This window comes from Lagopus leucura, unplaced genomic scaffold (assembly GCF_019238085.1).
Source record: "Lagopus leucura isolate 7727_CA_CO unplaced genomic scaffold, USGS_WTPT01 109-23_obj-0_obj, whole genome shotgun sequence".
NCBI lineage: Eukaryota > Metazoa > Chordata > Aves > Galliformes > Phasianidae > Lagopus > Lagopus leucura.
The window spans coordinates 57,824-84,725 of record NW_024966802.1 but is presented as its reverse complement, the minus strand read 5'-3'; the positions used below and the strand labels follow the sequence as shown (position 1 = coordinate 84,725).

The 26,902-nt window shown below is 56.0% G+C and overlaps 2 protein-coding genes across 7 annotated transcripts in view; one reads left to right on the top strand and one right to left on the bottom strand.

Annotated features, from left to right (window-relative positions):
- The first annotated feature begins 126 nt into the window (after positions 1–126).
- On the top strand, positions 127–21,192 carry PTK2B (protein tyrosine kinase 2 beta). Of its 6 annotated transcripts, XM_042893454.1 has the most exons (30): positions 5,100–5,182; positions 8,199–8,446; positions 9,804–9,982; positions 10,058–10,145; positions 10,299–10,378; positions 10,512–10,574; positions 10,717–10,771; positions 10,983–11,123; positions 11,311–11,385; positions 11,457–11,558; positions 11,948–12,065; positions 12,457–12,496; positions 12,579–12,625; positions 12,730–12,783; positions 13,283–13,380; positions 13,468–13,552; positions 13,851–13,951; positions 14,037–14,152; positions 14,286–14,386; positions 14,465–14,554; positions 15,284–15,488; positions 15,593–15,701; positions 15,783–15,848; positions 17,098–17,244; positions 18,056–18,091; positions 18,463–18,494; positions 18,771–18,813; positions 19,044–19,187; positions 19,998–20,078; positions 20,167–21,192. In XM_042893454.1, exons 2-30 carry the CDS (start codon positions 8,234–8,236, stop codon positions 20,380–20,382), a joined length of 2,925 nt encoding a protein of 974 aa, XP_042749388.1. In that variant the 5' UTR covers positions 5,100–5,182; positions 8,199–8,233; the 3' UTR covers positions 20,383–21,192. The 6 variants fall into 6 exon arrangements, with proteins under 6 accessions (XP_042749385.1, XP_042749388.1, XP_042749386.1 ...); XM_042893451.1 differs by lacking the exons at positions 5,100–5,182; positions 19,998–20,078; positions 20,167–21,192 and adding exons at positions 127–204; positions 16,449–16,574 and having other exon boundaries at positions 18,463–18,490; positions 18,757–18,813; positions 19,044–19,165; XM_042893452.1 differs by lacking the exons at positions 19,998–20,078; positions 20,167–21,192 and adding an exon at positions 16,449–16,574 and having other exon boundaries at positions 18,463–18,490; positions 18,766–18,813; positions 19,044–19,165.
- A 1,629-nt stretch (positions 21,193–22,821) lies between these two features.
- The window catches only part of CHRNA2 (cholinergic receptor nicotinic alpha 2 subunit), a 4,748-nt gene continuing 667 nt past the window's right edge, over positions 22,822–26,902 (bottom strand). The window contains exons 2-6 of the mRNA XM_042893457.1: positions 26,035–26,189; positions 25,090–25,134; positions 24,859–24,968; positions 23,481–24,567; positions 22,822–22,947 (exon numbers count right to left, since the gene is read on the bottom strand). Coding sequence (XP_042749391.1) covers positions 22,822–22,947; positions 23,481–24,567; positions 24,859–24,968; positions 25,090–25,134; positions 26,035–26,189 — 1,523 coding nt within the window. The remainder of the gene's footprint in view (positions 22,948–23,480; positions 24,568–24,858; positions 24,969–25,089; positions 25,135–26,034; positions 26,190–26,902) is intronic.

The window sequence follows — 26,902 nt, the reverse complement described above, 5'->3', positions numbered from 1 at the left end:
ATTCCCAACCTGTCCCAACCTGTTACGGGGTCAAGGGAGTGAGCAGGTGAGGGGTCTTGCTGCCTTCCTCGCCTCCCGCCCTCCTCTTCCTTCCCAGCGTCGTGGCCTCATCCGGAAGCGGGCGGTGGGGAGGAGTGGTTTCAACATTGATTCCAGCACGGGACACGCTGCCCCAGGGCCAGTGGGGGCGAAGGCAGCGCCAAGGTGAGCAGCTCTGCTCACTTTGGGGAGCACAGTGCAAAAAAAGAAGGGGGAAACGCAGAGCCGAGGGCAGGAAGTGGGAGTGGGACGTTGCGTCTCCGTGCTCGGGGCGAGCTGGGCCGCAGCGGGGCGGGAGGTGCTGTGATGTTTGCCTAAGCGTTGGGTGGTGTGTGCCAGCATCGTCGTCACGGGGAGAACGCTGGGGATGGGAGGGCTGGGAGGGCGAGAGGGGCTGATGCGACACTGGGTGCCTGTGGGCTGCTCTGGGTGCTGCTCGGTGGAGTTTCATCGCTGTTGGCTTTGGGATATGTCATCCAAGCAGGATGTGTTGCTCCTCCAAACCTGGCCCTATGCAGGCGGTGCTGCGGGGAACTGCCTGCATCTCCTGGTGGGGAGGGTCCTGTTGGTGGGTCCTCCAAGAGAGAGAGTGTCTGAGAGCTGGGCCAGAGCAGGGGGTGGGATGGAGCACCAGGCATGGGGCTCTGGTGTTATGTGAGAGGTGGGGAGAGCTCAGCCAGGCTGGGCCAGGGGGCATCCTAGGGCTTCCTGAGCAGGAGTGCTGTGAGAGCCTTCCTGAGTGGGACAGGGCCTTGGTGAGGAACAGGGACACACCAGGAATGGTCCCATTTCCACCTATTGTACCTACAGCAGATGTACATGGCATATCAGCGTGGTTCAGGGGACAGCATCCAGCCTGGGTGCGTGGGGATGGATGCATGGAGCAGCAGTGTTCATGCAGGAGCACACTGTATGGGATGCACAGCGCAAAGGTGTCCACGCAGGAGCACCCAAGTGGGATAAGGGGCTGCAGGCCTTCCAGTCTGCAAAGGACAGGGAGGGATGCATAAGCCCATGGCGTTGTTGGTGCGTGCATGGGGCGCAGTGCTGCCATCCCCAGGCTCCACATCTCCATGCCTTTGTGCTTAGCCATTTTTCAGTGCTCCATGCTCAGGCTCGTGCAGGCGATGGGGGCTGGGGAAACGCCATCTGAATCATGTTGCTTTTTCCCTGGCACACTTATTACTCACGAGGAATAGACGTGAACCTTCCGTGGGAAGTGTTGCTACGTTCCATCCTGCAGCAGCATGCCGTGCTCAGGCCCCTTTCTCTGAGGAGCAGCAGAAGGGGGCTCAGCCCAAAACCCACAGGGATGTGTTTCCCTATGGAACTGTGGGGGGCAAAATTTGGGGGTTTGTGGTCATATAGGGGCAGCACGCTGCTGGAGGGAAGGGCCACAGTGCTCTGTTTGGGGAAGAGGCTGCAAAGAGGGAAGAGGAACACTTGGTGATGCGCACAGCTCCCGTGAGCCACTGGGAAACCTCCCAGTCCCCACTGAAGCTTCAGTCAGCGGCCACAGCTGGGAGCTGCACCACTTCCTGAGCCCTGTGCATCTACACAGTGCTGTGCACCTGCACTGCCACAGTGTGCAGCCACCACAATGCACATCTGACACAATGCACATCGAATACAATGCACAACTAATGCAATGCACGTCTAACGAACACAGTGCACATCTAACAAGCACAGTGCACGACCACCACTGTGCACAACCACCATGCAGATGCAGCCATGTTGCATCCAGCCCAGATAACGTGAGTGGCACTGCGGGATGTGATCCTGCAAATGTTGCACAAATATTTTGTAGTGAGTTGTGGCCACTGGGAAGAAGAAATTGCTTGGAGAAGGGGCTCAGGGGTGACTTCTGAGCGTGAGGTGACTGATTTTTCCAGGGATTGGGGCTGTGGTTTGGGCTTGAGATGCAACTCTGGAAATGGGGGTATATCTCCTAAAATGGGAGATGTCTGTCTCTGAAAATGGGACTATATCTAAAAGTAGGGATGTGTCCCTGAAAGTGCATCGGATCTCTGAAAATGGGGATGAATCTCTGAAAATAGGGGTGCATCTCTGCAAACGGAGTGTGTGTGTGGAAACAGAGGTGCGTCCCTGAAAATGGGGGGGTACATCTCTGGAAATGGGGGGTGCATGTCTGGAAATAGAGATGCGTTCCTGAAAATAGGAATGCATTTCTGAAAAGAGGAGTGGATCACCAAAAATGGGAGCACATCTCTGAACATACGAGTACATCTCTGGAAATGGGGATGCGTCTCTGACAATTCCTGGTGCCGGAGGGGAAGGGCTGTGCTGCAGAACCTGCGGCTTTGCATTCTTTTGTGTGATTTCTGCCAAAAATGCCACGGCCTGCCTGGGAATTTCGAAGTTTTGGAGGAGATGAGTTTCCCTACTGAAGCTAGCGTGAATATCAGGAGTGTAATTAGCTCTAGCACCCATCAGCCTGGCAGAAACAGGTGCTGGGGGCTGTATGGTTTTGCAGCAGCGCCTGCAGTGGGGTGGGACACAAGCAGAGCTCCTGCCCCGTGCCCCCATTCCCTGCCCACCCCAAAGATGCAGGAGCAGCATCGCGTTCCTGCAGGTTGCCTGGTGACAGTGATGCCTAGCGACCGGTACCAGCTGTGCCAACCAATGGTGCTGCAAAGCCCTCCGCTTCCTTCTGGCGCTGAAAGGTTACCGGGAAATACGCCCACCCTGTTCCTGGGAAGCTGCTCCCCTCCCCAAGCTTTCGGTGCTGCTCGAGATTATTTTTAGGCTGGCGGAGCTGCGGGAGCAGTGCTGGATGGGGAAGGCTGCAGCTGAACCCCGCTGCTGCCCTGGCGCTGTTCTCAGCCCCTTCCACCCTCATCCCCCATGGATGCCTTCACCTACCCCCCACCCAGCTTGATTTTGGGAGCTGCTGGTGTGTGCTCAACCCTTGTGTTCCGTGCTGCCGTGCCTTGGTTTGCTAGGGGAAATCCAAGAAATAACCAAGTGGTAGTTGCATTATCACTTGGCCAAGCAGTAATTGCGTTAATTGTGAGGATGAGTGAGAGCACTGAGATTCAGTGCAAGGTTAGGGCACACCTATGGGGCCCTGGGAACGTGGTCCTGCAGGTCCCATACACTGAAAACATTCAGCAGGGAAAGCGATTGATTTTATCCCATTTCACTCAAGGTTGTGATGGAAAACTGCAGGTTCCACGTGGTTGCTGCTGATGTTGGAGGCTTTTAGGGAGGACTCTTCATGGGCACTGCAGTGGGTTCAGGTTTGAGACCCCCTCAAGGGGAGAGCTGACAGCAGCTCATTGGGGACATTTTGCCTCCAAAGCCATGTCCTTGCTTTCCCCTCCCCATTGCCTTGCACTGGGAGGGGGTGATGTACTGGTAAGGGAGCCTCGCAGGGAGCCCAGATGGCCCTGCCTTGTCCCCTTGCTGGGACAGAAACACAACGCAGACAGAACACGCAGATCTTTCCCCCGTGCCTGAGTCACCTCTTCAGCGAGCTCCGGCTGTGGGCGTGATGGCAGCACAGCGTCTCGATTCTGATTCCTCAGCAGGGCTGCACGTATCGCCATACCCAGCTGCTTGGTGCAGAGCTGGGGCTGGGGGGAGGGGGCTTCCTGAGCTGTTCCTGCACCCAGAAACACCCGTAGCAGTGTTTTCCCACTTGGAAAATGGGATTGCATCTCTGAAAATGGGGTGCATCTCTGGAAATGGGGGCGCATCTCTGGAAATAAGAGCTCCTCTCTTGAAATAGAGGTGGTTCTCTGAAAATGAGAGTGCATCCCTGAAAATGGGAGTGCATCTCTGAAAATGGGGATGGATCTCTGAAAATGGGAATGCCTCCCTGAACAATGGGATGCATCTCTGAAAATGGGGGCGTGTCTCTGAAAATGGAGGTGCATTTCTGAAATTGGGGTACATGTCTGGAAATGGGAGTGATTTTCTGAAAGTGGGAGCACACCTCTGAAAACAGAGATACATCTCTGAAAGTGGGGTACATGTCTGAAAATGATTTTCATCTCTGAAAATATGAGTGCGTCTCTGAAAATAAGGGTGCATCTCTGAAAATGGGGGTTCATTTCTGAAAATGAACCACACGTCTGAAAATGGAGGTGCATCTCTAAAAGTGGGGGTGATTCTCTGAAAATGAAGGTGCACCTCTGAAAACAGGAGTGCATCCTGGTGGAATGCTTAAACCCTCCATAGGAGGCACAACGAAGGGAGTTGTAATTGCAGTAAGCAAAGCATCAAATGGGTAGAAATGTATTAGGAGCCAGCCTTGATGGTGAGGATGTCCAGTGGATGCTTATTGAGGCTAGCGTTTTGGGCTGTTGAGTTTTTGGTGTTTTGGGCTGTCTGCCAGCACTTTGGGGATCTACAAGTGGTTTTGGGATCTGCAAATGATTTTGGGGTCTGCAAGCAGAGAGGGCAGCCCTCCAACCCCCCTGGGGCAACCTGTCCCACCGTTGCAGTGTGTGTCACTTCCTTTGCTTTGCGAAACACGTCCTTCCTCTGATGGGGCTGTCACATGTGGCCCAAATCCAGCACTCCAAACCCATCCAGCCAGCATCCAGAACCAACACTGCCTGTTGAAGTTGCTGCCAGGGTTTTCCTTCTCCCCACTGCCCCACTACAGGGCTGGAATGAATGCAGACCCCTGGATTTGGGGGTTGGATGCATGAGGTGGGGGGTTGGGTGGTGACATCCTGCTCCCCGCTGGGGACAGGGCTGAAGTGATGGATGGGAGCTGGGCAGATTGGGGCAGATATGGGGAGCAGGCGTTTGAGATAAGGCAGGTGTGCCCCGGAGCGTTCCTTGGTGTCCAGATTCCTCCGCCCCGGGGCTGACAGAAGGAAAGAGAAACTGAGGCACGCAGCCTGTGCTGTGGGTCTCCGTGGGGTGGTGCAGCCCCGGTTATAGGACACAGCCTCCAGGTGTGGGTGCTGCGGTGCAATGCTATAGGTGCCACTGCCTCAACCCCTGCAGGAGCCTCTCTGCTCCCCCGGAACCATAACAATCCACTGTGAGTCACTGAAATACCTGCACCAATGAGGCAGGGCAGGGCCGGGGCGAGGCGGGCGGCTGTAGGGTCCCCCTATCTGTCCCACACCGTGGCATGGAAACGGGACCCTGCTGAAGGGACGAGGTAAATGGTGGGTGGGTCCTAGTCGTCCCTGCGCTTGGGAAGGAGGGGGGCTTGCAGCCCCAAAGCTGGCACTTAGGGGGTGGAAATGCAACGGGTTGGGGCCAACGCAGTAGTTTTGGGGCAATGGGGGGGAGGGAGCGGGGGGGTTTGGGTGAACCGTGCCTCAGTTTCCCCACCTACGCACATGTGGGCACATGCGTGAGCCGCCTGTTGGGTGCTATGCAAATGCCTCCGCACACAGCAGGAAGCAGCAGCAGCTCCGTCAGCTCGGGGTGGGGACAAGGAACGGCCACCTCACTGTAAGTGCCGCTCACCCCCTCTTACCCTTGCCCTGGGTGCCCCATAGGGAGCAGTGGGGCACAGAACCTTCGCCCTTTGTGCGGGTGTTGGGGTGGGAGGCAAGCTGAGAAAGGGCAAACTCGTCACTCCGAGCTGAGGTCCAGGGGGGTCCAACCCATCCCCCGGTGTGTGAGGATGGGTCACTCCATGGTGCAGCTGAGATTTGGGGTAGGGTTGGAGGGAACAGCGCCGAGTCTGACACTTTTCCACGTCTCAGGAGTGCGTGGGAGCACCCAGAGGGACTTCCTGGTATGGGGCAGAGCGCAACGGGGATGTCGGGGGTGTCCCAGCCTGAGGGGTTGGGAAGGGGCTGTGGGGGAACAGGGCTTGGTGGTGGAAGCGTTGCATGGTCATCTCTGTCCCCTTACGGCAGGTTGTCCCCAAATGCTACTGCCGCACTGGGGACAGAGCTGTGCTGCTGTGGGCTGTGTCACTGTGCTGATGTGAGGTGGGGGCAGGGGATGGGGTTGGGGTTGGGGCCCCTTCTCCACCCAAAGGGCTGCAAGTGGTCAGGTCCTCGTGGGGGTACCCAGGGGAAGGGGACATCAGCTCAGCCCCACACAAAGGGATGCGTTGGGATGGTGATGCTGTGTGAACAAATTTGGCGAGGTGAGAAATCAAGGCTGGGAGAAGAGGCGACGCTTTCGTGCAGTGAGCTTTTGTGGCAAACCCGAAAAGGAAAGCTGAGGGCTGGGCCAGGGGTTGCTAATTCTGCTCAATCCTATGGCTGTTTTCAGCACAGCGAACAGGAAGCCGCCAGCTAGCACCACAAGACCCCCCTCATACAATGAGAAATAACCCGGTGTGAAAGCGTGTGTGAGAGCACGTGCACGTGCTGGTGGCCCCCCAGGTTGTGGTTGCACTGTGGCACCACCAGAGCAAAGCCAGACCCTGGGAAATGCTGCCTGTCCCCTGCTGGCGTCCATTGGGGCACCATGGGATGGCTGTCACACTGTCCCCAGCTGCACCAGAGGGTGTCACAACCTCACAGTGCCATGGGGAGAGCACAGACCCTGCTGATGCCACCCACGCTGTGCCCTGCCTGCAGCACCATCAGGTCCCCATGTCACCCATCTGCCTTCAGGTCCCATTGTCACCCACTTGCTTGCAGGTCCCCACGTCACCCATCTGCCTCCATGTCCCCATGTCATCCACCTGCCTCCATATCCCCATAGAACCTGCTGCAGGGCAGACCCCCAGCATAGTCCCTGTCCTCTCTGTGCTTTCCCAGTCCCTCTCAGCTCCTCCCCATGCCCAGGACTCCCTCCTTGGGGCCATTCCCTGCAGCAAACCTGGGGTAACCCATGGGCCACCTGTGCTCCTGTTTGCAAACAGCTCTGGACCTGTTTAATGAGTAACTGGAGGGCTGAGCTCAAGGAGGGAGAGGCCCCTGGACTGAACTTCCATGTTGGCTGTTTCATAGCTGAGAAGTGCCTCTTGACTGCTGGTGATATGTGTGCACTGAGTGTGCCCGGCCTCAGCCCGGCTGCATGCAAAGGGATGGGGCAAGCAGTGCCTTTGCCATTCCTTGTGCCCTGCTCACAGCCCAGAAATTCCCCACAAAATAAAGGAGGACAACCGAGACTTGCTTGGGATTTGTTAGATCAACGCAGGCTAGATGTGGTTTCCAGTAGTTCTCAGCAAAATGAAAAGCCAAACCACTTCAGTTCCGGCCCAAGGGACATTTCTGAGCAAGCTTCTAGATTGTTTGCCCTCTAAAAATAAAAGAGCTGATCAATATAAATAACTATCGCCCTTGCGGGTGCGGATGAGTCCGAGCTGCTTGCCCCATTTTGCTCTGCAAAAAGCCCTCTGCTAAATGCAGCTCTGCCCGGGGGGGTCACACTGCACTGTCCCACGCTGCAGAGCACAAACAGGCTTGCCTTGGATTTTGGGGGTGAGTGAGGGGCTGGGTGAGGGATGCTGGAGCAGGAGGGGTTCATTATTCCAGCTAATGGAGATGGAGAAACATGGGTGTGCTGCTCTGGAGGTGGTGGGGTGAAAAGATGTTGTTTGTGAGGGGATGGGGTCACAGAGATATTGCTCTGGAGGTGATGGGGACATTTGGGTGTTACTCTGAAGGTGATAGGGATGTAGAGGTGCTGCCCCAGAGGTGCTGGGTACATGTGGGCACGTTGTTCTGAAGGTTCTGGGGACACAGGGACATTGCTCCAGATATGATGGGGACAAAGAGCTGTTGCTCCAGAGGTAACAGAGACACAGCAATGTTGCTCTGGAGGTGGTAGGGACACAAGAGTGTTGCTCTGAAGGTGATGGGAACACAAATGCATTGCTCCAGAAATGCAAAAACATGCTGGGGGCACGAAGATGTTGCTCCAGAGGTGCTGGGGACATAGGGACATTGTTCTGGTGGTGCTGGGGATGTAAAGATTTTGCACTGGTGGTGCTGGGACCAAATGGGCACATTGCCATGGAGGTGCTGGACAAGTGGAGGTGTTGGTTCTGGAGGTGCTGGAAACATAGGAGCATTGCTCTGGGGGTAACAGATACAGAGATGTTACTCTGGAAGTGACATGGATGCAGAGGTGATTCTCCAGAGGTCCCTTTTGTCGCACTCCTTTGTCTCCATCTTCTCCTTCCTATCCCTCCTTCCTTTCCCCCTCTCCCCACCTGCCCCAGGTGTCCCCATGTAGTGACACATGTTGTCTCCCTGCAGGGAAGGGATGCTCAGCCCCTAGCACCCCCCCGGCCATGAGCATGTCAGCCCTTCCTGAGCCCCTGGGCCGCCCACGGAGCAGCTCCTTCCGCAGTCTGGCTGGGACTCTGGAAGCCAACCTGGGCATGGGGACTCTGGAGGAGGACAGGGAGGAGATGCGCATCCTCAAGGTGTGCTTCTACAGCAACAGCTTCAACATGGGCAAGAATTTCAAGCTGATCAAGTGCCCTGTGACGACAGAGATCCGGGTATGTAGGCGTGGGTCTCATGGGGATGGGGAAGGTGGAAGGGACTTTTTTGTCCTTTTGACCTTTTTGGTGTCAGAGGGAGCACCCATAGTCCCATGGCTCCAAAACCTGGAGAGCAAAGAGGTGATCTAGACACGACCAGCAGCCCAGTAGGCCACTTTCTGGCCAGCAAAGAGCAGTTTCCATGCCGTGAAGTAGACACAGAATCAATGAAGTTGGAAGACCTTTAGGATCATCAAGTCCAACAGTCAACCCATCACCACCATGCCGATTCATATAGAATCATAGAATCAGGGGGGTTGGAAAAGACTTCCAAGATCACCAAGTCCAACTGTTGGTCCACCCCCATCATGCCCACACCACATCTCTAAACAGAATCATAGAATGACTAAGGCTGGAAAAGACCTCTAAGATCATCGAGTCCAACTGTTGAGCTATCCCCACCATACCCTCTAAACCACGTCCCTAAATAGAATCACGGAATCATTAAGGTTGGAAAAGACCTCCAAGATCATCAAGTCCAACTGTAGGCCCATCACCACCATACCCACTAAACCGCGTCCTGGGATGCTTGGAGGGATGGGATGGTATCATAGCTCTGTGGGAGGCTTGGGTCTGCAGCAGCCCCTGTGTTCCCTCCACCCCAAAGAACTGGTGGAGAAGGGGTTGGAGATATCTCAGCATCTCCCTGCATGCGTGGTGTGATGTTTCCATGTCAAGGGCCACATCCATGGGGAGATGCTGAGACCTCCCCTGCCCTTCTCCAGGGATGGACTCTACCATCTCCCTAGGCAGCCTCTCCCAATGCATCACCACTCTTTTGGAGAATAATTTTTTCCTAATATCACACCTGAACCTCCCTTGGTGCAAGCTGAAGCCATCACCTCTGTCCTAAAGTGTCCCTGCTGTCCTCAGACACTACTGCAGACACCCAATGCTCTGCATGCTGCAGCTGATGCTATGCATCAGGGGTAGCTCTGCTGAGGTACAAGGGGGGAAACGATCTGATCAGGCTTTTACTCCTCATTACAACACACCAGAGAGCTCGGGTGAGACGTGCAAGCTGTGGGTTGGTGTAGGATGGGCTGAAGGCATCTCCGGAACATCAGGTGGAGACCACAGCGGCTGTGGTCTTGCAAAGGGACTGTGGGTTTGTAACATTTCCTCCTCGTTTCTAAGATCTGTTGACTCATGCAGAACGTGAAGGCTTGGGATCGAGTCCCTTTCACAGGGGCAGTTTGTATTTGAGAGGCATGGGAGGACACGGTACTTTGTAAGGGCGAAACCACAGCAACTGTGGGGTCAGCCCTTGGAGCTGCAGGGCTCTGAGCCCTGCTTGCTGCATCCCTGCCCCCAGGAGGTGATCAGATCCATCCTAGTGAGCGGCCGCATCGGGCCCAACATCCATCTGTCCGAGTGCTACGGGCTGCGCCTGAAGCACGTCAAGTCAGACGAGATCCACTGGCTGCACCCCGAGCTGACGGTGGGCGAGGTGCAGGAGAAGTACGAGTGCCTGCACCTGGAGGCCGAGTGGAGGTAGGGGATGGGGACCTGGGCACGGGGTGGGGGTCCCTCTGTGTGCCCCCCCACAGCTCAGTGCTGTGTCCCCAGGTACGACCTGCAGATCCGCTATCTGCCTGAGGACTACATGGAGCGTTTCTTAGAGGACAGGACCACGCTTCTCTACTTCTACCAGCAGGTTCTCCAGAGCCCCCTACCCACCCCTGGCATCGCTGGGCTTCACCTCTTCCCCAGCCCAGCGCACCCCAAGGAGGGATCCCAAAGCTCATGCACCCCTGTGAGCATCCCCAACCTCTTCCCCCACCCCCTGAGCTCTGTTTCTCCCCATTAGCTCCGCAGCGAGTACATGCAGAACTACGCCAGCAAGGTGAGCGAGGGCATGGCCCTGCAGCTGGGCTGCCTCGAGCTCAGGTACGTGCTGCTGGGTGCTTGGGGAGCGGGAGCAGGAGGGGGGCTTGCAGCACCCAGCTCGGGGGGCAGAGTCCTGGGGGGAAGCAGGAGAAGGGGTGCACGAGGATGCACAAACAACTGTCCCTTCCTGCAGGAGGTTTTACAAGGACATGCCCCAAAATGCGCTGGATAAGAAGTCCAACTTCGAGTTCCTGGAGTGAGTAGGCACAGCTCATTCTGCAGCCCTGTGCTGGGAGCAGCCCTGCTGCACCGTGCATCCCCTGCTTTGTTGCTGCAGCCCCCAACGTGTTCTCAGTCTGCACGTGGCCTTTGACATGTGCATGGTCTCTGCTCTGCAGGAAGGAGGTGGGCTTGGACCTGTTCTTCCCCAGCCAGATGCAGGAGAACCTGAAGGTGAGGGACGTGCACATGGGGACGGCTGATTGTCTGCGACGGGCAGCTCTGGGTGCAGGCTGGGTGTGCATGCACGTGTCAGTGCCTGGGGGTGGTCATGTGTGTGTGCACACATGGTTGTGCTTGCAGATGCATGTGCATGTCTGCAGCTGAGTGCATGCACGTCTGTGTGCACCCCATGGCATACACCACGTCTCTGCTCTGCCTGCAGCCCAAGCAGTTCCGCAAGATGATCCAGCAGACGTTCCAGCAGTACGCGCTGCTGCGGGAGGAGGAGTGCATCCTCAAGTTCCTGCATACACTCTCCACCTTTGCCAACATTGACCAGGAGAGCTATCGCTGTGAGCTCATTGTGAGTGCATGGTGAAGGGTGCACTGGGGTCTTTTTGGGGCTGGGGGCACTGCTGGGGGCTGCTGCTGCACCCAGGCAATCAAGGTGGGTGTGCGCTGCCTCTCCCAGGCATCACAGTGGGGAGGGGAGAGACGGATTTGGGGAAAATCCCCCCAAAATGTGCATCTTCCCTCTGTCCCATGCACAGCAAGGGTGGAACATCACAGTGGACCTTGTCATTGGGCCGAAGGGCATCCGGCAGATGACAAGCAAGGAGGCCAAGGTAGGGGGGTCCAGAGGGGTGAGGACACCCCCAGGGCAAATGCTGGGGTCTGACTGCACTTTTGCCTGCAGCCCACTTGCCTGGCCGAGTTCAAACACATCAAATCCATCAAGTGCTCCAGCGTGGAGGACGGCCAGGCTGTGCTGCAGCTGGGGCTCAGCGGCACCCCCCAGGTGAGGCAGCTTTGGCACTGGGGGTGGACATTTGCAGGATTTTGTAGGTGGGGTGGGAATGGCCATGGGTTGGTGTCTTGTCCCTGCAACGGACAGCCCCATTCCCACTGGGGGTTAGGTTAGGGTTAGTTAGGGTCAGGGTTAAGGTTAGGGTTAGGGCTCCTTCCTAGAGCCATGGCCATGATGGTGCTCTGGTCCCCACCAAAATGTCTGGAGTGGCCCTGCCAGGGGATGGGGTTGAGGATGGGGTGCCAGGTGAGATGGTGCTGTACGATATGGGGAGGTGGTACCCAAATCATCCCAAGGTGCAGAAGAGGGGACATACCCTGAGCTCCAGGATTTGGAGGCAATAAACAGCCTCTGTTTATTGTCCCTATCACCTGCCCTAGTCCCTGGCCATCAAAACATCGTCTCTGGCTGAGGCAGAGAACATGGCTGACCTCATTGATGGCTACTGCCGGCTGCAAGGGGGCCTGGACACATCGCTCATCGTCTTCCCCAGGAGAGGTGAGTTGTCTATGGGTACCTATAGGTGCAGGCACCTTCCTGCTTTGGATGTCCCCACCAAGCCCCATTGGCAGCCCATCCATGCCCCATTCCATGCCTTCCTCCCCTGCTCCGAGGGCTTTCTCTGGAGCTACAACATCATCCTCAATTTCCCAGCCGTTAGCCCAACCTGAGACCCTGCACACGCTCTGCATGTGTGCTTGCACCCAGTTCACCTCTAGCGAAGGGGTGGTGGCAGTTCCATAGCAAGAGTTGGCCTAACGCCTTCCCTGACAACATGGGGAGCTGCTGGGTAGCAGGGGGGTGGCTGCCCCTTGTCTGCATTGGAAGGATGCACAATTGCACCCCCTGGGGTCCAGCTGGGATGTGACTGCCTGTTGTCCTCCCACAGAGAGGGAGAAGAGGAGCAGCCTTCCACGGATTCCCATCCCGTGAGTATTGCAGGGGGTGCTGGGACCCCTGCCCTGCCCCACTGTGCCCTGCTCGCTGACCCCAACCTCCTCCGGCCTGCAGGCACCTGGAGGAGCGACACTCTGCTGTGTCTGACAGCCTCAGCGTTGGTGAGTTGGGGATCCCCTCCATGGACTGTGGGTGGGGAGCTCTGGGATGGGCACTTTGGCTTTCCCTGGTTGCATCTCTGCCTGCTGCCTTCTTCTTGCTCCAGACTCTGAGATTTATGCTGAAATCCCTGACGAGACCTCACGCCCGAGATCTGGAGGTGGGTGTCACCCCTTGGGTGCCCTCCTGCCCATCTCCCTCCAGCTACCATCTCCCTATTCTCCCCTTCCTCCTGCTTGTCCCAGTTTCCCACCCCATCTTCAACAGTGCCAAAATGTGTTTTGCCCATTCTGCCCACCCTACCCATGATCTCCAATCCTTATGTCCATCATCTCCCTATGCCATACATCTCCTCTCCCTGTGTCCATCATCTCATCTCCCTATGCCCACCATCTTCCTATGCTCACCATCTTCATATTTTCTCCTTCCCCTTCTCCACTCCCCACCCCAACCCCACCAGATCTGGGGTCTAAGTTTTGCCCACTCTGCCCACCTTACCTCCTGGAGGTGCACACTATGGAGCAGGACCCATGGGTCTCTGTCTTGGCCAAGGGGATGATGGAGCAGATGTGCACTCAAAACCCTCCCTCTTAGCACAGGGATGGGTGCGAGCAGCTCCCCATGCCCCAATGCCCACCAGTGCAACCCTTTCCTCTCAGCCCAGCACTACGGGATCTGCCGGGAGGACATCACACTGGGAAGGATCCTGGGCGAAGGCTTCTTCGGCGAGGTGTACGAGGGCACCTACACCAACCCGGTGGGTGTGCAGTGCTGCCTCCATCCCACCCACCTCCTTTTTTCCCCGGGGGGAGTGGGGTTGATCTGCCCCCATCTCTGCTTGCAGAAAGGGGAGAGGGTGAATGTGGCTGTGAAGACGTGCAAGAAGGACTGCAGCCCCGAGAACAAGGACAAGTTCCTGAGCGAGGCAGGTATGTTATTGCAATGCAGAGCAGGATGAAGAAGGGGTCCCATACCCTCTGTGCTGTGACAGGGTTTCCCCAGATCTTTTGGGGGAAGAAATCTGCTGGAATCTTGTGTGAGGGGAGGTGGGCACCGTCTGTGCGTAAACCCATTGGAACCCTATTGTGGACAGCAGGAGCTCCCTGGCTGTTCCTGCTGCTCTGGCTCTTGTCTGCATGTCACAGAGCTTCCCCTGCACCCCTGGTGGGGTTGGGGCTGCTGGAGGTTCCCCTGTGGTAGGGAACCTGTGACCGGGTCTCCCCACAGTGCTGATGAAGAAGTTGGACCACCCCCACATCGTGAAGCTCATTGGCATTGCAGAGGAAGAACCCACGTGGATCATCATGGAGCTGTACCCCTATGGGGAGGTGCGGTGGCTGATGCTGCTGGGGGCTGTTCCCCCACCTTGGTGCTACTTTTCAGCCCCTGAGCCCCCCACCTGTCCTCTTGCAGCTGGGTCAATACCTGGAGCAGAACAAGCACTGCCTCGCTGTGCCCACGCTCGTCCTGTATGCACTGCAGATCAGCAAAGCCTTGGCGTACCTGGAGGCCATCAACTGTGTGCACAGGTGAGGTGGGAGCAGCAGGGCAGCAGCAGGAGCTGGTAGCACCCCTTACAGGATCATTTTTCAGCCAGAGGAGCTGGTTTCTCTGGATGTGATGGTCCAGCCCTCATTCCCAGTCAAAGTACTGTCCTTGCAGGGACATTGCAGTGAGGAATATCCTGGTGGCATCCCCAGAGTGTGTGAAGCTGGGTGACTTTGGGCTCTCCAGGTACATCGAGGATGAGGAGTACTATAAAGGTAAAGCAGTGTAGGATGTGGGCTTGTGTCAGCCCATCTGCAGCCGTGAGCATGGCTGCCATCTATCTGTCCCTCCAGCGTCTGTCACTCGTCTCCCCATCAAGTGGATGTCCCCTGAGTCCATCAACTTCCGACGCTTCACAACAGCCAGTGATGTCTGGATGTTTGGTAGGCAGTGGGATGGAGGTGGGACGGATCCTGGGTACATCTGGGGGCAGCATCATGGTGCGCAGGGACATATCCTGCTTTGGTGTGGCCATGCCTTGGGGAAAGGCTCCTGGAGCAGAACCTTTGCAGTTCCAACTCCTCAATTTGGGATGCTCTACCATCGTTGGAAGCATCCTGCATTCAAGATGTCAACCTGTTACCCTGGAGGTTTTCAAGGAACGTTTAGACTTTGTGTTGAGGGACATGGTTTAGTGAGAGCTATTGGTGATCAGTGTATGGTTGGACTGGGTGATCCTGTGGGTCTTTTCCAACTTTGGTTATTCTATGGTTCTATGATTCTAGCTGCCACTGGGGACATTCCACATCCAAGGTGCTTAACCATCACTGGGGGCATCCCAAACTTGAGGTGCTCAACCATCATTGGGAGCAACCCACATTTAAGGTGCTCAGCCATTACTGGGGGCATCCCACATTCAAGATGTCAACTGCCATTGGGGGCATCCCTCATTCGAAATGCTTAACCATCACTGGAGGCATTCTGCATTCAAGATGCTCAACCATCATTGAGGGCATATTGAATTTGAGATGCTCAAGGATCTGGATTAAACATTACTCCCTGAAAACATCCAGAGCCTAGCTCTGTCACCAGGTCCCCAAAACCTTGGGCAAGGGGATGGTCCCTAGATTGGTAACTGGCACCATCTATGATTTCTCCCCTGTACCTTGCAGCCGTGTGCATGTGGGAGATCCTGAGCTATGGCCGGCAGCCCTTCTTCTGGCTGGAGAACAAGGACGTGATCGGGGTGTTGGAGAGGGGCGACCGCCTGCCCAAGCCCGACCTCTGCCCACCCATCCTCTACACCCTGATGACACGCTGCTGGGACTACGACCCCAGCGAGAGGCCCAAGTTCAAGGACCTGGTTTGCAGCTTGAGGTAATGGGAGAGATTTTGGGGCACCTTCCTCCTCCACCCACCCATCCCATTCATCTCCCTGCATCAGGGCATGGCACTGAGGTCCCCTCTCTGTCCCCCTGCAGTGACATTTACCTGATGGAGAAGGAGCTGGCCAAGGAGCAGGAGCGGAACAACCGCCACCGGCCTCCCAAAATCATGGAGCCACCAACTTCCCAGGAGCCGCCCCCTAAGGTGGGGACATGGGCAGAATGCTGCAGGGCAAAATGTCTCCTTGCTTGCACCCCCCTCACCTTTCTCCCTCCACTCCCACAGCCCAGCAGACCCAGGTACAAACCTCCACCCCAGAGCAACCTCCTGGCACCCAAGCTGCAGTTCCAGGTAAGGCTGTATGCCCCAAGCGATCCACGGGGAACACAAGGGCTTGTTCCCAGGAAGATGTGCCCAGAGCTCCAGTCCTCAGAGCTGGTGGCTTTTGGGTCTCAGAGCCACCAAGTGCCAGCAGGACAGCGCGCTGCTTTGGGCCTTGTCTCTGCCTCAGAGCTCCAAGAGTGGCTTTTGTCCCAGGGCAGGGCAGTTTGCAAAGCTCCCCTCCTCCCCTTGGCAATGCTCCCCCCATCCTGTTTGCAATGCTCTTCCCATTCTGTTATCAGTGCTCCCCCGTCCTTTTGGCAACGCTCTCGCAGTCCCATGTGTATGCACAGCCACAAGGAAAGGAGGTTTGCTGCACTCTAGTGCTGCCTGCAGCTGAGTTTGCACCGTTCCTTGGAGCATCCCTACACTCTTGGATGCTTTTTGGAGCCAGGCAGGGGTTTGGGCAGGAGCATAGGTTTGGGAGCAAGCGTTGTGGTAAAGACGATCCTATGCTGCTCCTCTGTGATGTTCTGCTGTGAAAGCCCCTGTCCCACACTCTTTGCTCTGTCCATGTGTCCGTCTGTCTGCCTGCTCCCATGGCTTTGTCCCGTGCCCGCCTTGCCACAGGTGCCCGAGGGTCTGTGTGCGAGCTCACCCACCCTCACCAGCCCCGCCGAGTACCAGTCTCCAGCCAGCTCCCTGCACACCCCTCCGCTCCACCGCCACCACGTCTTCAAGCGCCACAGCATGCGGGTAAGAGAAGGAGCCGAAGGCGTCACGAGGACCGCGCCGAGGAAGGGGCTCGGCGGGGGAACGCTCTGTGCTTGGCGCTGCTGCTGCTTCCAGCCGTGTACCCGATCCTGCGCTGCACTGCTTGAGGCTGGAAGGGCTGCCATGATGTTTGCATGCATGCACACCAAAGTGGAGGTGTGGTGGTGGAGGAGATGCTGGCATGGAGTACCCAAAATCCAGCTGGGGTGCTCTGGGGATGGGTGGCTGCAGCGTTGTCTTCTGGCGTTTAGATCTTCAGCACCACTGCATGGCCCCAGAATCAGGGGCAGGGTGTTGCTCTGCATCTGGTGATGATCTGCTGGATGGTTTGACACAATCCCAGCACTGTGAGCATCTGCACCGAAGGCAGAATGCACTGCTCTGGTGCTGAGCTGCATGCCCAGGAGTCCAGAGCATGGCTTTGCATGTGCAGAGCTGTGCCGACACCGCATGGGGAGGCTCCTGGTGCTGAGCTCCCCCCATCTCTGCCTGCTCCATGTGCCAGGAGGAAGACTTCCTGCGTCCCAGCAGCAGGGAAGAGGCACAGAAGCTGTGGGAGATGGAGAGGCTGAAGATGCGGCAGGTGCTGGACAAGCAGCAAAAGCAGATGGTGGAGGACTACCAATGGCTGAGGCAGGAGGAGAAATCCCTGGTGGGTAACACTGGGTTGGGGACAAGACTTCGGGCTGGGTGCTCCCAGCTCTCGCATTGCCACCATGCACCAAGCTGCAGCTCGCTTCATGCAGTATAACCACAACTGCAGCACGCTGCAGGTCTCACAGCAGGTGTGCAGCTCCAGCGGTTTGTGCACAGCCGGAGGTGTCAGGGCAGCCCCCATCACCAACCCACTCACACCTCTCTGTGTTCTGCACCTCGCCGAGCTGCGATGGGAAGCAAACGCTTCAACAGCTGCACAATTTTTTAAACACCATTGCGTCTTCACGAGCTTTTATAATGCTTTTTAAAGCCAGCATCAAGGTAGCTAATGTGTGACTAATGCACCAGCGGCAGCAAGATGGAAAATCTTTTATTAGCATGACTGACGCAGCCGTGGAGCAATGCCCAGCTCTGGTGCTGCAGCAGCATTTTGGGGAGCAGCAGCTCGGGGTCCTGGTGCCCCATGGAAGGGATGAAGACAGGGACAGGGCCATGGGGGGCTGTGGGGCTGCAGAGATGGGCCATGCTCCTGGGGTGTGCATTTGGGGACTTCTGGAAGACCCATAAAGGTCTCCGAAGATCAGAGATGGATTTTCCTGGATGATGTTGGGCAAAATGAAGGGGGGAATGCTTCTTCTTCTGTTGGGAATTGGGATGAAAGAATCAGAATTTGGGAAAGTTTTGCCATGAAGGGAGTAGAGGGAAGGGAACAGTTCTCCGGAGGTCCCCATTTTTCTTTTTCCTTCCCTTTTCCCTTATCTTTCCCTTTTCCCATCACCTCTCACAAACCTTCTCCCCTTTTTCAGGACCCGACAGTGTTCATGAACAACAACACTGCTCTGGTGAGTGCTGCCAGCCCCAGAGAACCCTGTTGACTGCATTCATCTGCAGAGGGGCCCTTCTCCTGGGGGTGGGCAGAAGATACATACAGCTTGCAATGGTCCCCGCTGCCCTTTTCCAGCCCTTCTCTTGGAAGCATTTAGGGATTGCTGGGATCAAATTGCTTTCTGTTGTCATGCTGGGGAATCCCTGTCCCCCAGTTGCAGAAAACTTGTCCAAAACTCTTAATGGGGTACAATGCTTGCAGTCCACACCTGCCCCCTGAAGCCCTCTGGAAAGTGGATGCCTCCACCCTGAGGCAATGCCTCCTTGGCTCTTGCCCCTCTGAACAGGATTTCCCACCTCTCATTTGCTGCTGTTTCTTCCCTTGCAGCTGCTCCCGGAGAAGGAGATGGATTACAGTGAGTGTCCCCGCTGCCTTTTGCACAAGCCCTGTTCCAGCAATCCCAGATCATCACCACGAGTGACTCTGCCTGCCCCAAAGGCTCTGCCTGTTCCACAAATGGGGGGCTGAGCTGCAGGCATCCCCTTTTCCTTGCCCTGATGGTGGAGGGGAGGTGGCATACAGCTGCATCAAATTGGGGTGTCCTGAGTGGTGTGGGGCATGAGGAACATGCACACACGTCCAGGGAGCATCCAGAGTAACTCTCCTTCCTTTCCCTTACTGATGGTGTAGCGGAGTTCACGGCCCCCCCCCCAGAAGCCTCCAAGACTTGGGGCACAGGTAAGACTTCCTCAGACAGCCACTGTGGTCCAAGTCTTCCTCCACAACCATTTACTTCTGTTCATCTACAAGATAGGACTTCTTGGACCAACTAAGCAGTGTCCAAGTTGCGGGTGGGAGGTGGATGGGTCTGGGATGCAGAGACTGGCCAGGGCTCTCCACCGATGTTGGTCTATTCCTTTCGTGCTCCCTTGCTGTCCTGAGCCCACCACAGCCCTGTTCTCTGCCAGTCCATCCAGCCAGCTCCCACTGCCAATCTGGACCGCACGGATGACACGGTGTACAGCAATGTCATGGACCTGGTGAGAGCTGTCCTGCAGCTGAAGAATGAGATCAGCCTGCTGCCCCCAGAGGGATACATCCTAGTGGTGAAGGTAGGGGAAACAAAGGGAAAGCAAGCCTCCTGCAGGGATCGTGAAGGGAGCTGGGAATCAGTCTGCTGAGCAGCTCCCACCAAGAATCCTTTATGGAAAGACTTACATGTATAGGAGGGAGCATTAGCAACACACCTTGGGTCCTTGGGTCAATGGTGGGAGCAATTCCAGGATGTCTTGTTCCTTCAGTGGCTCCTAGGGTCAATGACAGGAGAATTTCCAACGTGCCCTGCTCCTTCCCTGTGACCTTGTGTCAGTAGAGGAGCATTTCCAACATGTCTTGCTCCTCCAGTGTATCCTTGCGCCAATAGCAGGAGGAATTCCAATGAGCCCTGCTCCTCCACTGAGTCTTTGGGTCAGTGGTAGGAGCAATTCCAGCATGCTGTGCTCCTCCCTTGGGTTCTTGGGTCAAGAGTGGGAGTGTTTCCAACATGTCTGGCTCCTCCATTGGGTCCTTGGGTCAATGCAGAGTATTTCCAATATATCCTGATCCTGTTACATCCTTGGGTCAGCGATGGGGGCACCTCCAATATATCCTGCTCCTTCTTTTGGTCAATGGGAGAGCATTTCCAATATACACCACGCTTTTCTTCTGTTGAGTCCTTGGACCAATGGTAAGAGCATTTCCAACACATCTTTGTGTCCAGGTATCAATTCCAGTACGCCCTGTTCCTCCATTGGGTCCTTGAGTCCAAGGGGAGCATTTCCTCCCATTCTTCTCTCCCCACTGGGATCCTTAAATCAGCATCAGGGACTGTGCACCACTGTCTGGTGCCTGGATCCATTCTAACCCTACCACTCACCCCACAGAACGTGGGCCTGTCCCTCCGCAAGCTGATCGGCAGCGTGGATGAGATCCTGCCCATCCTGCCCGCCACTTCCCGCACCGAGGTAGGGCTGCAGCACGCCCTGTGGGGATGGGGATGGGGGAGGGGGCTTGGGGACACCCCCAGCTATAACCTCTGCACGTCATGGCCAGATTGAAGGGACCCAGAAGTTGCTCAACAAGGACTTGGCTGAGCTCATAAACAAGATGCGCCTGGCACAGCAGAACGCCGTCACCTCGCTGAGCGAGGAGTGCAAGAAGCAGATGCTGACGGCCTCCCATACCTTGGCTGTGGACGCCAAGAACCTGCTGGACGCTGTGGACCAAGCCAAGGTCCAGGCCAACCTGGTGAAGCTGTGCGTGGAGTGAGGGAATATGAAGGGGTGGGGAAGGAGAAGAGGAGGAGAGGCAGCGCCGCATTGGTCAGTAGCGATGGGAGGAGAGCGGTGCGGACGAGCTGGCTTCTGTGTGTCTCCCGTGGCCTCGCCGCCCTGTCCTCCATGTCCCCCTCCTCCTGCAGCTGCTTGTGTCTTTAGCATCATCTCATCAGTCTTCTGAAGAAAGGAGGTGCCTGGTGACGCATCCCTCCAAAGGACTGGGGGTGGCCTGGCTGTCCCCAAGGGTGGATGAAGGTCCCTTTGGGTTCGGTGGCACCAACAGGGCTGTGTGTCCATTCAGTGTTCCCAATGGGCCTGTCCAGTGGGTCCATGTGTCTATCCAATGGGTCCCCATGTCCGTCCCATGGCCCCTTCCAGGGACAGCACATCCAACTGGGGACCTGCGCCCTGCTGCTCAGTGCTGGGAGCTGGGGACACAGTGACCAGGGGAGCTGGCTTCCCGGGAGGGGCTCGCTGGAGGGACTGTTTGCAATTCCTTGTACATTATATAGAAGAGTTTATTTAATGATGGGCGTGCGTCGGGTCGGTTCTCACGTCCAGCCCCAGCCAGGGGAGTGTGGGAGGGATGGGTCCTTGTGCCCGCAGCCGTCAGTGCCACAAATCAGTCGGGAGGATGGGGCCTCTTCCAGCTGAATTTGCTCCAAGCTACTCCATGTAAACGACAACAGCAACAAATTCTCTGTTTGGTTTGTGCTTGAATTGGAATTCGTACGGTTTGGGCTTTTCCCCAGCATCTTCCCACAACGCTGCTTGCGCTGGCTGAGATAAACCATGCACCAAGTCCTGCTGTGCCTTTGCTTGCTGACATCCCCCTCTCCTGGAAAAGAATGCAGGCTGGACTCCAGAACCCTGCAGCAAGGGTGTCTCTTATTCACCTCTGGTCATAAAACCATTGAATCATTCAGGTTGGAGAAGACCTCCAAGATCCACGAGTCCAACCCCAACCCACTCCCCCATGCCTGTCCCTCAGTGCACATCCCCACGGTTCTGGAACATCTCCAGGTTTGGTGACCCCACCACCTCCCTGGGCAGCTGTGCCACTGCAGCACTGCTCTCTTTTGGAGAAGAAATGTTTCCTAATATCCAACCTGGATCTGCCAGCTGTGGAGCCCCACCAACTCCCAAATCCATGCAAGGTGCCACTCTCCCTGTTCCAATCCCAAGTCTTGCTAAGCGGAACTATTTTTGGATATTTGTGCTTTGCCTTTCAAAGAGCATCAGGAAATCATGGCAAGTTCAGGGTGGAGGCAGCTGGGAGACGTTCTGGGGAACAGTACAGTCAAGAGGATGGGTGCCCCATAGGGAAGGGTGTTTGGGGTGCTTGCTGTGTCACACTGGCGTTCACTCCAGAGCTTCTGCTCCATCCCCAGCCGGGCAGAGCTTTGCTGAAAGAGGGATTTTGGTTCTGGAGGCAACCAGCAAGGATTTTAGAAGGGCTGATGTGGAGAGGAGATGAGCATACCAGGCTCTGCAGAGCCACAAAACTGAGATGTGTTGGGTCAGATGCACACAGACCCATGCATACATACAGCTTGCTGCCTTGCACATCCCACATCCTTTATCTCAGCCCTGTGTGCACACAGCAGAGAATGCATGAGCAGCTGCAACACCCTTGGGATGTGCATTTTTCTCAGTGGCATCATTTATTCCAGCCCATTTCACTCCTGATAGCACAGAGTGTATTCTGAAACCCGTCAGGTCACATCCAGCTCCTGGGTTGGTCTCCTGGCGGAAAAACCCCACAGGGAAAGCCTGGCTTTGGGGCACAGATAAGAGTAGATCTTTGCAAGCACGAGTCCTTGAGGATGCATGGAAGATAGAAATTAAAGCTGGGTTGCAGCAGTCATCAAAGCGAGGGGGTTGGGGATCTGCTTGTTATCGCAGGTATAGGATAGAGAGGACAATTTGCCCAGGATCCCTGTGCTGACGAACCCACCAGCACACACGTGGGTTGCTTGTGCTGATGGGCTTTGCAGAGCAGAGAAGAGCAGAGCCCCTGAGCTGCGTAGTGTGAGCAGGAACTTCTGCCCCTTCCTGCTGTCACAGCCCAAAGCACTGTGTCCTGCCCCACATTGTGTTGGCTGTGGTCCTGAGGCAGGATGCATCCAGAAGCAGCTGTGATATCCTCTCTTGGAGTCACAACCAGATGTGTCCCTTGGGTTCCAGATGGAACCTGCAGCAGCTGAAGGAAGTGGATGCCTCTTCTAGATCCCTCCATCCCACGTTTTGTTGGTGGAGAGGCTGTGCCGAGCTTTCCTTGAGGCCAGGATGGCCACCACCGTGAGCAGGACAGCAGGAAGCAGGGCACTCCCAGCACACCTTTTGCTTCCCCCCACACTGCTGCATGTTCCACCCAAGTGACCTCCATGGTCATGATGCTGTGAGAGGTACCCACATTACCCCCTGATCCCTAAATCATCCCTGCCAGGTAGGGTGGGAGGAAGAGCCCCACGGTTCCCAGCAAGCAGACGATGATGAACATCCAGAGGAAGATGCGGTCTATCACCATGGCCACGTACTTCCAGTCCTCCTTCACCTGCCAGGAGGAGAGGGGCTGTGAGCTGTGGGTAGAGGGTGAAGCCTCCAAGGGTTAGGAGATGTCTCAAGCATAAGGTGTGGGGATGGATCTCTACAGGGAGGCTTCTGGGGGCACAGCAAACCCCACCCAGGTGTTCCCAAATTGTGGGTTGGGGTGAAGGCTCTGAGCTGGGTGACGGATACTGACATTATGTAGAGCAGTGTGGCTGGGAGAGGGGCATCCTGCACCCTGCAGCCTGAGGAACATTGAGCTGACCTGGCAGAACCCGTATTTCATAGAATCATAGAATCATTAAGGTTGGAAAGAGCACTAAGACCATCAAGCCTGACCACGCCTGTAATTGCTGTGACTGCTCTAGGCCATGTTGCTCAGTGCAGCCCTTATTTCCCAGGGGGTGATCATAGATCTCCTGAACTAAGGCCCTCAGCATGCATGGATACAACCAGATATCCCCATCACTGACCCCCATGGAGGGAGCACTGGGTTGGGGAGTCCCCCTTGCTCCCTGCCCTCAGTTGCCCCCCACTCACCGAGAAGTCAGCATCCTCTGCTCGCAGGTGGTCCGCGATGTACTGCACACCCTCCAGGGCCCTCAGGATGCTGGGTGACAGTGTCAGCCCTTGATCAGAGCCCACCTCCTCCCCCTTGAGGGGCACCTGTGGGGCTGGGCCCCCTGATGCTTTGCCCGCTTGGCGTCCACAGCTGTAGCGGCACTGGGTGCCCTGGGATCCCCCTGAGGGCACACGGCTGGGATACGTCTTCTCCTCCTCTTCCTCTTCCTCCTCTTCCTCTTCTTCCTCCTCCTCCTCCTCCCACTTGTCATCCACATCGGTCTCCAGCCAGCAGCGGGAGGTGCTGAGCCTGGTCCCCGGAGGGTCATATTGACCCGTTGTCCCCTCAGCAGGGAGCAGCACAGGGGGTCGCTTCATGAAGAGCCAACGGGGGATGAAGCCCAGGAAGAAGCTACGCACCCAGTGGGGCATGGTGTGGGTGCTGGGGGAGCGGTGGTGCACATTGAGGACAAAAACAGTGATGATGATGGAGAGCGTGACGAAGATCATAGTGAAGAGGAGATACTCGCCAATGAGCGGGATGACCAGAGAGGTGGAGGGGATGATTTCGGTGATGAGCAGCAGGAAGACGGTGAGGGACAGAAGGACGGAGATGCAGAGTGTGATCTTCTCACCGCAGTCGGAGGGCAGGTAGAAGACCAGCACGGTGAGGCAGGAGATGAGCAGGCAGGGGATGATGAGGTTGATGGTGTAGAAGAGCGGGAGGCGGCGGATGACGAAGTAGAAGGTGATGTCTGGGTAGATCTCAGTGCAGCAGTCGTACTTCTTGGAGTTGTACCTGCCAATGGCGTTTATGATGGCCCACTCGCCACTCTCCCAGTAGTCCTTGAGGTCCACGTGGTGTTCCATGTTCTCCAGGTCGATCTTGGCCTTGTCATATGTCCAGGAGCCAAACTTCATCTTGCAGTTCTGCTGGTCGAAGGGGAAGTAGGTGACATCAATGCTGCACGAGCTCTTGTAGATGGCGGGTGGCACCCATTTCACTTTCCCATTGGAGAAGAGGTGGGCCTTTGTCATGTGAGTCACAGCAAACTCCCCGTCGGCACTGTGGGGACAGAGAGGGTGAAGGGTTCCCTTCAGGAAACAGGGGCAGAAGCTCCATCCATTTGGAATACAATGGGTTGTGTTGGGATGGGCTGAGGTGCGGTGGGATGGGATAGAATGGGATACAATGGGATGGGATCCAATGGAATGGGATGGGATAGGATGAGCTGGGATGGAATGTCGTGCGATGGGATGTGACATTATGGAATGGGATGGGATGGGATACCATGGGATGAATGTGATGGAGATGAGGTGGAATGAGAGGACTGGTCCTAGGGATGCATCATCTCACTTGTTGTAGAGCACGATGTCGGGGATCCAGATCATCTCAGAGGGCACCCTGATGGAGGTGACATTGTCAAAGTCCTCCGGGTTCCAGCGCAGCTTGTAGTCACTCCACTCCTGGAAGGAGGCAAGGAGGGCACCAGGTGACCATGGGTCTGGTGGGACTGAGCTGCCCAATACCATCCCCCTCCTTTTTACTCTCTCCAGCCTGGGCCCCATGAATGGCACAGACTCCTACCTGCTTCAGCCAAACGTTTGTGGTCATCATTTGGTTCTTCTCATCCTGCAGTGGGAAATGGAGAGATGAGAGGAGAAGGACAGAGAAGGTTCATCCCAACACTGCATCAATCCCAATATCACCCTTCTGCTTATGCTGCTCATGCTGCCGAGCTCCCGTTCAGCCTCTGCTGTTCAGTTCCTTAAAGCAACCGACACCAGCACAAGGTGCAGGAGAAATTGGATATTTGCTCACTAGATGGCAGCAAACAATAGCATATTGTGGCAGCAAAGCTCGGAGAAGTTCTGGTGGGTAGACAAGTGCATGTCAGGGATAAATGGGCAGATGGATGGATAGATGAATATATGGATAGCTGAATGGGTAGATAGATGATGGATTTATCTAGGCTCTGTGTAGCAGATAGTAGATAGGCTATAGATAGTAGGGAGTGTCTGGGTACCCTGCTCTGGGTGACCCCTTGGGGCAGGGAGGGCAGGGGGGAGGACCAGAGGGACCTGGGGGTTCCTTCAGTGCCAAGCACCCTGGGGGTCTGGGGGTTTTGTGATGGTAGGTGGGTGGGTGGATGGATGGTTGGATGGATGGTTGGATGGATGGATGGATGGATGGATGGATGGATGGATGGATGGATGGACGGACAGATGGGTGTGCATGACAGTAACAAGCAAGGCATGGATGGAAAAACAAGCCCAGGGATAGCCCTATAGATATAGATGGTGGGAAGATAAGAATAGGGATAGAGAGTTGTGCAGTTTTCCTTGATGCTCTCTTGCTTTCAGGGAAAGGGAAAGCTTGGGATGGAGCAATGATGAGCAATGTCCCCTGCTTGTTGGAGGTTTTGTGGAGGCAGGTGGATGGCTTGTCCCCTACTGGGGACAGACAGCAGCATAGAGGGCAGAAGAAATGGCTCAGAGGTCCTAGGATGAAATCCCTGCGTGGACACCTTACCACATCGATCAGCTGTGCTATTGACAGACCGAACTTCACTATGACCACATCAGAGGTGTTGGGCACTGGCCGTGACCACCGGTTGTAGCCTGTGAAGAGATGCTTGAAGAGACGGTCCTCAGCAAAGCCGTGGGGCTGCTTCTGCTCCCGGGCAGCTGTGGAGACATGCAGCAGGTCTTGCACTACCCTAAAAGGGACTGTGCACATCACAGGACACCCCAAAATAAAAGCAATTATAAATGTCACTCTCTCCCATTCCCTGCAGCGGAGGCTTTCCACTCTGCTTCTTTACTGCTCCATCTCAGTACTGCTTGAGGCAGAGGGCAGGAGCTGCCCCTACAGATCTCTGGGTGAGGATTTGGGGTTCTCTAAACCACTTGGGAAAGGGACATTTCTGGGCATGGAGGTGGGAAGAGGGGAATTGGCCTCTGCAACTGTGCCCTATGCTTGCTGGGCTGTGCAAGCTCAACTTAGCAATGTTAGCTTGGAAGTTGCTGAGAAAATCCTGTTTCTGAATGGCCAAGGGTCACCTCACAGCCCCCTCTATCAGCTCTTACTGGTGTAAACTGGTTGGGCTTTGCAAGCTGGAGGCTGCAGCCAGTGCAGAGCTTGGGACTAGTGAAGACTTCTCAGAGAGCAGCCATTGGGCTCAACTGGAGGATGGAGGAGAGAGATTGAAGGGTGAAGAATGGAGGTTGGAGGATGGAGGATGGGGACTGGAGAAAGGATGGAGGATGGAGAGTGGAGGGTAGAGGGTGGAGAATGGAGGTTGGAGGATGGAGAATGGAGGATGGAGGATGGAAGATGGAGGAGGAAAGTGAAGGGTAGAGGGTGGAGAGTGGAGGGTAGAGGGTGGAGGGTGGAGGTT